This window comes from Panicum hallii, chromosome 6 (assembly GCF_002211085.1).
Source record: "Panicum hallii strain FIL2 chromosome 6, PHallii_v3.1, whole genome shotgun sequence".
NCBI classification, from domain to species: domain Eukaryota; kingdom Viridiplantae; phylum Streptophyta; class Magnoliopsida; order Poales; family Poaceae; genus Panicum; species Panicum hallii.
Window position 1 is genome coordinate 1,190,737 of NC_038047.1, and position 10,426 is coordinate 1,201,162.

Below are 10,426 nucleotides of genomic sequence, written 5' to 3' on the forward strand. Positions count from 1 at the left end.
CACTGGAAATGAGACAGATATTTTTTGCGAGGAGAAAAATAAATACACTAAACCATCTGCTCTCCATTTCACATTGATTTTTTTTCTTAAAGTAAATACTCGCTTCGTTTATGTGCACTAATCCATCATCTCGTCTCCCATGTGCTACTAATTTTAAGAGACATAAGTACTATAATCTCACCCCCCCCCCCCCCGCGTTAAATACTATAACACAATGCTCATATATTTTATATCTTCATTTTGCTTCTCACCTCCATATATGTTTGACACTTGTTTAATTGAACCTTATTAGTTTGAGGTATGTGTTTAACATGAAAATCGATCTTCCCATCACTTTTTGCATACATGTATACATGGTCTACATAGTACCACATATGATGGATGTATTCGAATTAGTAATTTCCATAAACCATGGCTTGAATACGTAATTTAGAATCATTTATTGGTGTACATGGAATATTTTTATGACGACATATGTAGGTAATTAATTTATACATAGATTTATTATAACGCGTAGGCAAATAATTTAGCTGAAGATTAGGGGGTTGCATTTTAGATATAGATTTAGGGGCTACTTCAGACTATTTTCATGATGTTGTCTCTGATTTATGAGAATTTCTAGGATTTTGTCTTTTTTTTAGACCATCCTGTGATGATTACCGTAGAGGTTTAAAAGGAGCCTTATGAGCGTGGTACCCTGCAGGCCAATCAACGGGAGTCAAGTCGGCAGCGCTGCCATCGATCTCGTCACCTCACTGCGGGTACTAGCTAGCTAGCTTACCACGAAGCTTTCCCATCATACGTCCCCGTCCGGCACCAAACCCTTTGCGCAAGCTCGATCACACACAGGAGCACACAACGCTTTCAGCCTGGACACTCCGCTCGCCATGCTCCCATCCTGATTAGGGGACGATTAATGGCCTCTTTGCACCGCGATTTTCGCGATATCTTGGATCCTGGCAATTAGTGATCATCAACAGTAACATTGAATTTTGTTTGTGGCGTAAGACTTTTCATGCATGTCAGGCTGATTAAATTAAAACTCATCGAGATTTACGTTTGTATTGTGTTGATGCCGACTGTTAATGGTGACATGATTATTACCTACACATGACGGATTTTTATAGGTTCCATTCTGATTTCAACGGGTGAATTACTACTCGGCATGCAGTACTCACAGTCGGACTATGACGCTGCTCCCGATCGATCGGTAAAAGTTTCCGGGTAAGAAAGACGGGAACAGTGACTTGCCAGCTTGGGGAAGAAGATTTAGTTAGCAAAGAAATGAAAATTTACCACGAACACCACTAACTGCGATAGATTGTCACCGGTCACGGTCAGGATACAATAATCGATCGGTTGCGAGTTGTGACATGACACCGATTTGAATAAGTTTCACCGGACGACATTTAATCACATATTTATATGTCTCGGCAACAAGTGAAAACAACAGTACGACTCGTGAAATTTACAGTCTGAAATCCGACCGCTCATGCCGATAATGAATTGTGACCTAGCTAATAAACACGACTTCTTACCTAGGTCTCGTTATGATTAATTCATCATCCAGGAATATAATCTTAATTAATCTTTGGGCAGATCAAAGTGACCTGGGATCCATGTACACACGATGGGTAACTGAAAGAGATTAGAGGGGGACTTAACGGAGGAGATTGACTGCACACCATCTAGCTAGCTGCCTGCTTCTCTCGTTTCTGCTTCCGTTCCATGCATGCACTGGATTTGGATGGATGGCTGTGATGTGACCGTTCCTCGAAGTGCATGCTTGCATTGCTTTACAGGTATAGACACGACACGCTGAGCTAGCCCTGGTTGTATTCTCCGAAATGGAAAAGAAATGCATGGATACGCATACACACGTGGGGATGCATGATGGCATCTTCCTGGATCATGTTAGAGATGGCTTTCAGAATTGCAAATACCGGCCTGTCCCAGATAAGATCGGCAGAGGAAAGGGTAGAGATGGTCATCTGCTTTTTGTCTGTCGTTGCTGTACACGGAAACGGCAGAATTACTGCACTAGCTCTTCTCTGAAGAAATTTGTTGTTATGTACACTACAGTGTGTGATTGTACTTTGTTGCCAGTGACAGGGCGACACGAGCATTAGCTGATGAGAGCACAGCTGGTCCATCCATCCATGGAAGAAGCATCATTGATCAGCTTCGTACCCAGCTATCTGGCTAGCTGCTTACACTGCGGAGTAGCCAGTAGGAGGGAGTAATTATTCCAAGCAACAGAGAAAGGACACAAATAATAGATCGAGGTGAATAATTAAAAGGACAAGCATATAGCTCCATCATCAGGTATTCGCAGGAACAAAAATAATGATCTCCTCCCAAAAGATTCCAAGCAGCAGGCTGATGGCTGATCAAATCGATCCATCGATGGATCGGCGTGTCAATATATTATTTTTGTAAATATTAGGAATTCCCGATATATACATGCATGGATACGTGTAGACGTACATGCGTACACGTCAATCGACCCAATGCATGGGGGAAGATGAAAACCGTTGGATTGTCCTTTCCCTTTCTCTCTCTTAATTCTATTACTGCTCGTACTAGCAGGGAGGAGGGGCCTTTCCTCTCTCTCTAGCTTTCTCCCTCCCTCCCTCCCTCTCTCTCTCTCGCACTGCATGCGTCTCTCTCAGGGGTGGGTGGCAAAACTAACCCCACTGCGAGCGCCCGGCTGCAGTGCACTGACTCCTGCCTACTAGAAGATCTATCGAACAAAGAAGGGCAGTGTAGAGAGAGAGGGGGAGGTAGCAGCTGCAGTAGCAAGAGCTATAGCTGCTATACAGACAGAGACAGAGAGAGAGAGAGAGAGAGAGAGAGAGAGAGAGGGGCAACAGCATGGAATGATGGCAATATGATTCATATGGATGGATCGTCCATGGCCAGGATACATGGACGACGCGAAGGCGAGATCCCCCTAATTTCGCTCGGCGGCCTTGCTGGGCGGCAAGTACCCCAACCCCCACACCCCACTATAAAAGTGCGCGCCTTTCTTCCCCTGCCACCAGCTTCTTCTTCCATCGCTCTCTTCCCTCCTCCTCATCGTCGTCGTCTCCCTCCCTCCCTCACCTGTAGCTAGCTAGCAGCTCGGCCAATTTGAGCCGTGTGTGTTGAAGAAGCGAGAGATCGAGGTACAGAAGCGCCGGCGAGGGATCAATGAGCATCTCGGTGAACGGGCAGTCGTGCGTGCCGCCGGGGTTCCGGTTCCACCCCACGGAGGAGGAGCTGCTCAACTACTACCTCCGCAAGAAGGTCGCCTCCCAGGAGATCGACCTCGACGTCATCCGCGACGTCGACCTCAACAAGCTAGAGCCATGGGACATCCAAGGTACGTACAGACTACCTCACCTGATCGATCACATGCTCTCATGCCTTGTTGCACCACCTGCACCGGTGACCACGAGTGCCGCCATGGCCATCAGCCAGCGAGCTCAATTGTACCAATTGCTCGGTTCATTACGCACGCTTGACCTGATGAATGCGACTGCCTGCTAGCCATCTTCTAGCAGCCTGCCTGTTCGTTCATCAGTCATCAGTAGTTGATAGATCGTACTAAAGATAGATGATGAATTGCTGACGAACAAGAACAATTCGCTGCTGCTCAATTGCTCATCATGATGATGTATGGTGTGCAGAGAAATGTAAGATCGGGTCCGGGCCGCAGAACGACTGGTACTTCTTCAGCCACAAGGACAAGAAGTACCCGACGGGGACGCGCACGAACCGCGCCACGGCGGCGGGCTTCTGGAAGGCCACCGGCCGCGACAAGGCCATCTACAACGCCGTCAAGCGCATCGGCATGCGCAAGACACTCGTCTTCTACAAGGGCCGCGCCCCGCACGGCCAGAAGTCCGACTGGATCATGCACGAGTACCGCCTCGACGACCCGGCAGCCTCCGGCGACGCCGCCGCCACGGTAAGCTTCTTCTTCTTCTTCTTCTCCCCCTAGCTGGCTCGATCTAGCTGAGCTAATCGATGATCTCTGCACCGATTCACGTACGCCACCATTAATTATTTCCGTAAGAAACAATTATATGGCGGTGGTGGTGCAATGATAGGAGTACGGGCACCAGCCTTGATTTGATCCACCTCTCTTTTTTTTTCCTTTTCCTTTTTTCTTGCTTGAGGAGGTGGAGTGGAGAGAGCAGTAGAGCCAGTAACAATAATTAAACTTTTCCATGTGCTTCATCTGCCCCAAAAGGTAGCAATCATTAACGTTCTGGCCGCTTTTGCATCCTCGTCGGCGATGGCCTGCAGGTCGCCGCGGCGGCAGCGGCTGCCGCGTCGTCGGACGCCGGCCAGGAGGACGGCTGGGTGGTGTGCAGGGTGTTCAAGAAGAAGCACCACCACAAGGAGTCGGGAGGCGGAGGCGGCAGGCACGGCAGCGGCGGCGGGGGCGACGGCGGCAAGGCCGCCGCGGCGGCGCACCACGGCCTGCAGTACTCCTCCAGCGACGACGCGCTCGACCAGATCCTGCAGTACATGGGCAGGTCGTGCAAGCAGGAGCACGAGCAGCTCCTCTCGCCGCAGGGCGGCGGCGGCGGCCCGGGGGCGCGGGCGGGGCCGAGGTACCTCCGGCCCATCGACACCGTGCTGGGCGGGCACGGGTTCATGAAGCTGCCCCCGCTGGAAAGCCCGTCGGCCGCGCTGACGCCGCCGCACCTCTCGGCCGCAGCCGGCGACGCGGCGGCGCCCCCCGTGGACGACCTCCTCCACGGCGCCGGGGCGAGCGGGATCACGGACTGGGCCATGATGGACCGGCTGGTGGCGTCGCACCTCAACGGGCAGGCGGCCGACGCCGCCGCGCCGGCGAGCCACCATCAGCTCTGCTTCGACGACGGCCCCGGCGCCGACGACGCGGACGGGCTCGCCTTCTACGCCGCCGCCACCACGAGGCTCCTCGGCGGCGGCGGCGTTGGCGGCGGCTCCAGCGACGACGACCTGTGGAGCTTCACGCGGTCGTCGGCTCCGGCCGCTGCCGCCACGTCGACGGAGCGGCTGAGCCACGTGTCGCTGTAGCCGCCCAGCCGTCGCCGGCCTAGCTACTACATACGTAAAGCCCCCCGCTAGCTACGTGATGACATGGCGAGCTGCATGCCCTGCTGCCTTGGTACAGTAAAGAGACAAGCAACACCAACAACAACACCAAGAAGAAAAGAGAGAAAGGGAAGAAAATAAAAGAAAGAAAGATCTCTAGAGAGAGAGAGTGATTTCAAAGGTGATTAGAGTGATGAGAGAGAAAGGAGCTGAGCAGAAAGGAATGGGCGATGGATGTTGGGTTAAAGGTGCGTGGCAGTAAGTTGGAGTGGCACTGTCAAACGCCCAGCTCCTTGTCGATCTCCGTTTAATTAACCCCCCCCCCCCCCCGATTATGGTTGTAATCACAACATTAATAGCAAGACTGTTACTTATAACTAGATCGATCGATACAACATTATTAGTACCTGTCACTCGCTGTATTATTATTGCTAATCTATCGTTCATTTTCATCAATTACAAGGAAGAGAGAGATAGAGAGAGGGGTGATTTGGTAACTTACTAGTACACTGCCCTAGACAGACAGATAGGTAGGTAGAACACAGGTATTGTATCTGTATCTACATACTCCATGCATTATTATTGGTTCCATACGTGCATGGATCCAGTATGGATGTACGGACGTACGGTGCATGAATTTAGATGGTATGCTCCGTACGTATCTCTCTCTACCTGATGGCCGTACGTACGTGCGCTTCTCCTCCTCCTCCGTACCTGCTGCCTCTGCCTCGACTTTTTTGGCCGGTCTGGACGCGAGAATTTACAGGGATCATGTCAAAACTTGTGCGTGCATGCTCATTGGCCTTGCAGAGAGATCTGGGCACCCAAGCTGGTCACAGCTAGGACATGGGTTGGGGGGCCGGGGGAGGTGAAACAAGTATTTACCGCCAAATGTTTGAGAAAATTAAGAATACTATCTGTATACCCTTTGGTAAAGTTTTTATTTTTGGTGTTTTTTACCCTGTCATTAGTTCGTTATCAACGATTGAAGATGTTAGGAGTTCTTAAAAAATGTCAATGCAATGTACCACTTTTTACGAATGAAATTTTGGAGATGCTAAAACTTTGAGAAGCACAGACTCCCTACAGAAATACATTTAATTTTTTTACCCATCTTCATCATCACTTCTGCTATCGATATGCCACCAGAAAGCAACAAACAAAATGGATCCAATTCCGCTTGAACCTCTGATAAAGAGACACAAAAATTTGTAGAAACCCTAGAAACCACCACCGTAGAACTTATTACTGCCATAGCGCACGGATCCAATACCATGACCGGGAATAGGCCAAATCTCCATCAGAGGAAGAAGCTAAGGAGACAATCCCATCTCATTATCCCTTCGTTGGGACCAGATTGGGCCACCACAAAATAGTAATGCCGTCTCTGCCTCTCCATCATTTGCCAAAGCACCTAAACTTTCATACCGCCTTCCAAGTTTTGTTAACGTTATACCGCCGCCGCCGCCACCGCCACAGCTGAATCTTTTTTTTTTTAAGTAAAATGAAGGAGCACTGCTTTGTCAATTAAGAAAAACAAGAAAAGCTGGAACTCAAACAAACCAAGAACTAACATAACAACTAAGAAAGCACAGGGCTCCTGCCACCTCAGGCCAATTTCCAGTTTTATTTCGCGATACAGATACAATACCTGTGTTCTATTTGTATCTGTATGTGTTTGGTTTAGGGGAGGATGTAGTGGGGATTGTAGGGGTTATCCTGTTCTTAAAGGTGATTGGTTGGGAATCCAACAGGAATGGTATGATCTCAAGGGAATACTCCCTAAAGGGAATCTCACAACAAACATGCAGATTGACCATCCTCCTTGTACCCAAACCAAACGCGTATTAAGTGACGGTCAAAATGAGACACGTACAACTCCAAAACGAAGGTGGAGAAAAGCATCGTATATGAGGGGTAACACTAATTAACTTGCAAGAAATATGTCGGCTTATTGTTAAGTTGGATTTCGCCACTCCATACATAACTAGAAGCGCAAGCAAGGGTTTTCTCGATCATCTCGATCGGGAGGCCAGGCTAGGAGCTGACGAGTCAATTTCGCCGCCTCCATTTCTGGACGCCAGAGCTCCGCTTGTCTTTCATGGAGGGGGGGCGCAGCATGCAGACGACGCCGTGCTTGATGGAGGCACATGTCGGTCGATCGTCACCTCCATTGCCGCGACGGAGGAAAAAGGGAGACGACGAGCTGTGTGACGGCGACGGCGAGAGGTAATGGTAAATAAAGGTCGAGATGGCATGGGCCCAGCGGGCAGGCAGAGTGGAAAAGCTGGAAATGGTAGTCGCCGCCGCGACAAGGGGGCACTGTGCGTGGGCTCCGAGAGTCGCTAGCCGCTGTCCCCAGCGCACGTACCGTGGTGCAATGTCGTAGTGGCCTTTTGGTCCCCCAATAATTCTCTCTCTATCCCTCTCTCTCTCCCCACCTCCTCCCCTGTTTCTAGAGAGAGAAACACGCAAAGGTTGACAGATAATATCAGTGACAGGGAAAGGGAGGGAGGGAGGGATCGGAGGGAGGGGGAGAGAGAGAGAGAGAGAGAGAGAGAGAGAGAGAGAGAGAGCATGCTTGGTGTGGCCGGAGAACGTAGTGCCCGGGGGTCAGGGAAGAGCAGGGTCTCCTGTGCGCGTCTTTAGCGGCAAAAGCAGCAGCTGGTCTGGTCTCCACGCACCTCCGATCCCTTTCCATGTACCACCACCACCCTCTCGTACGTACGCATCCATGCATGCATGGCCGCCGCCACACCACCCATATGTACGTACACGGTGCTACAGTATGTGTAGCTTATTACTTCCTCCTTAATTATAATTATAGGTCGTTTTGGTATTTCTAGATGCATAATTTTACTATGCACTTAGATATATATACTATACACATCTGGATATATACATAGCAATTTTGCTATGCACCTAGAAATGCTAAAATAGCCTGTAACTTGGAACGGAGGGACGATATCGCTACTAATTTTTAAGAGGAAATATTCGGATGTCGTTTCACTAACAATCTCGTCAGTAAAAAGATATCCTAATTTTTCACTAATTTCTTGGACACGGATTACTCTACCCCTGCTTGCTTATAATCTCCCGTTGTTGTTGTTGACCTTTTTTATGGTGGTAACACTAGCTAGCTTGCAGGTGATGTTACCATGCTGTACGAGTAGGACCGAGGAATTAAGCCACCAGTTGTGGTGACGCCAATTCCATGAGGCGGAAAACGATGCGCGGCGACCAAGTGCTCCGATCCACTACAGGTAGCTGCAGGCGCATCCTGCTCGCTTTGCTCGTGCTGCAATAGCTTGGGAACTCCTATAACGTATAGCGGTGGCTGGCCGCGCTTGCGTTGCTCTCGACGAAAGCGAAAGAGAGAAGCCGAGATCGGAGGTAGCAGTTCGTCGCAGCGCGCGCCAGTACACATAGGCTAGCTGTACTGTAGGCCGCCTTCGCCAAAACATCTTGCCTGCGCCTCTCTCCCTCACCGGTCGCCGGTGCCATAGCCAGCAGCAGCAAGTGTGATCGATCGGCCTCGATCGGGACCATATGTGGATGAGTTTGTCGTGGCCGTGGACCCGGCGAGGCCGAGCGCGACGGTTCTGTGTGCCTGCACAGTGGCCGGTCGCTTTTGCCCGGCCGTACGGGGATGCTCGCGCGCCGCCGTGCCGTGCCGGCCGGGCGGCTCCGATCCATGGCCCGCGTCAATTGGACCGGCCGGACCCCAGCCTAGCTAGCTAAGCTACCATTGCACATGTGCATCAGTGTGTCGATCTGTACCAGCCGAGCTACCACTACACTACACTAACTTCACCACTAGAATCTATCACTGACAGCTGAGCTGCTGCTGCTGCTGCGTCCACGGCTACTAGCTACCTGGTGTGTAGCTAGCGTGCAAGGCTTGTCTCTGTTCCTTGTACGACGGCGTGTGCCCATCTAGATCTACCTGGGGTACGGTATCCATACATGACACGATGCAGTTAGTTATTACGCAGGTGACATGCTGGAGACTTGAGAGATGGGACTGGTATCTGCCCTGCCTCCTCTCTGTATTATTCATGCGTTTGCATTCTTCATTGTCGATGGGTCCTGTACGTTGGCACGGCGGTACGGTGCTGGCCTTTTCGCCTGCAGATGGGTCAAGGGATGGCAAAGGGGCCGGGATCCGATCCAAGAGCGTACCTAATAGCTACGTGATCCAAGAGGCCGCCGGACTGTGTACTGCAGACATGTAACCGATGGAGACCGATCCGTCGTCGTCCTTGATCTTATTTGCTCGTGTTGGGCAAGTTAAATTTTTTTTAAGGGTGTTTGGATCCAAGTGCTAATGTGCGCAAAAGTGCTAAAGTTTAGCACTAGCTCTTCCAAACTCAAAAACTTTAGCATGGAATATGAATGATAATATATGGATATAGGTGCTAAAATTTAGCATCCAACTTTAGCTCATCCAAACAGAACCTTAATCTTACTTCTGATATATGATTACAAAATGCTTCTGATTTTTTTTAATGGAACATCATCGGACAAATACGTACTCTATTTTTCGAGAGTGATAGTGTGACCATCCTATGGGTGGCCCATGGGGAGGAGATTGAATTGGGGGCATCATTCACTGGTTCGGATGCCCACTGTTCGTGTAGATGTACCTAGCTACGTACCTAGCTGCGGGCACGGTGGGCAGAAAGCCTAGCAAGCTACAAGTTAAGTGTACATGTGCATCAGTGCGTCTGTACCAAAAGGCCAGACTGTACTGCAGATATGTAACGACCAAGTCCGATTCGTCGTCCTTGACTCTCTATTTCCTCATGTTGGACAAGATAAAGTTTCTTTCTCATTGTTTCCGGTCTGCGATTACCAAATGCTCCTGATTTGTTTAATGGACATACATATACTTGCGCTGTTCGCATATGAATTTCCCTTTTGCTAAAGTTCCTGCCAAATTAAATTTCACTAAATTCAATGTTTCCGCTAGCTATTAATTTAATTTGTTTTGTTACTTTGATTTGCTTTCCCCTCTTGATGTTTTTCTCTACTGGAATCTGGAGCATTAATTTTGAAGCATTAGTAGAAAATCTGGAGCATTAATTTAGACATTACGGACTGACAGAAAATCGCTTTTCTAAAAAAAAGGAATTTAAGAAACTTTCAACCACGATTTCATAATCGCAAGCTCCATGAGAGCTTTATTTCAACCACTCTATAGACTCTGCTAACAATTGGAGCGGTGGCAGGGATTGCTGATCACAAACCTGCCATTCCGGTGAGCTCATGAGCTAGCTTTGCGACCTTTCTCTAGCTAGTGGGCTACGAATGTCAGTTTCCGAATAAGCATCAAGTTTTGGCGGGCAATTTA

At 49.5% G+C, this 10,426-nt stretch overlaps 1 protein-coding gene across 1 annotated transcript; it reads left to right on the forward strand.

Moving 5' to 3' along the window:
• Nucleotides 1–2,789: 2,789 nt before the first annotated feature.
• Nucleotides 2,790–5,570, forward strand: LOC112896321 (NAC domain-containing protein 43-like). The gene is made up of 3 exons (XM_025964255.1): nt 2,790–3,364; nt 3,672–3,952; nt 4,294–5,570. The coding sequence occupies exons 1-3, from the start codon at nt 3,193–3,195 to the stop codon at nt 5,053–5,055; spliced, it is 1,215 nt and encodes a 404-aa protein (XP_025820040.1). The 5' UTR covers nt 2,790–3,192; the 3' UTR covers nt 5,056–5,570.
• Nucleotides 5,571–10,426: the final 4,856 nt, after the last annotated feature.

Coding starts and splice junctions, on each gene's coding strand:
- LOC112896321 (XM_025964255.1), top strand. CDS start 3,193: ATGAGCATCTCGGTGAACGGGCAGTCGTGCGTGCCGCCGGGGTTCCGG. Junction 3,365..3,671: donor AGAGCCATGGGACATCCAAG/GTACGTACAGAC, acceptor TATGGTGTGCAG/AGAAATGTAAGATCGGGTCC. Junction 3,953..4,293: donor CCGGCGACGCCGCCGCCACG/GTAAGCTTCTTC, acceptor GATGGCCTGCAG/GTCGCCGCGGCGGCAGCGGC.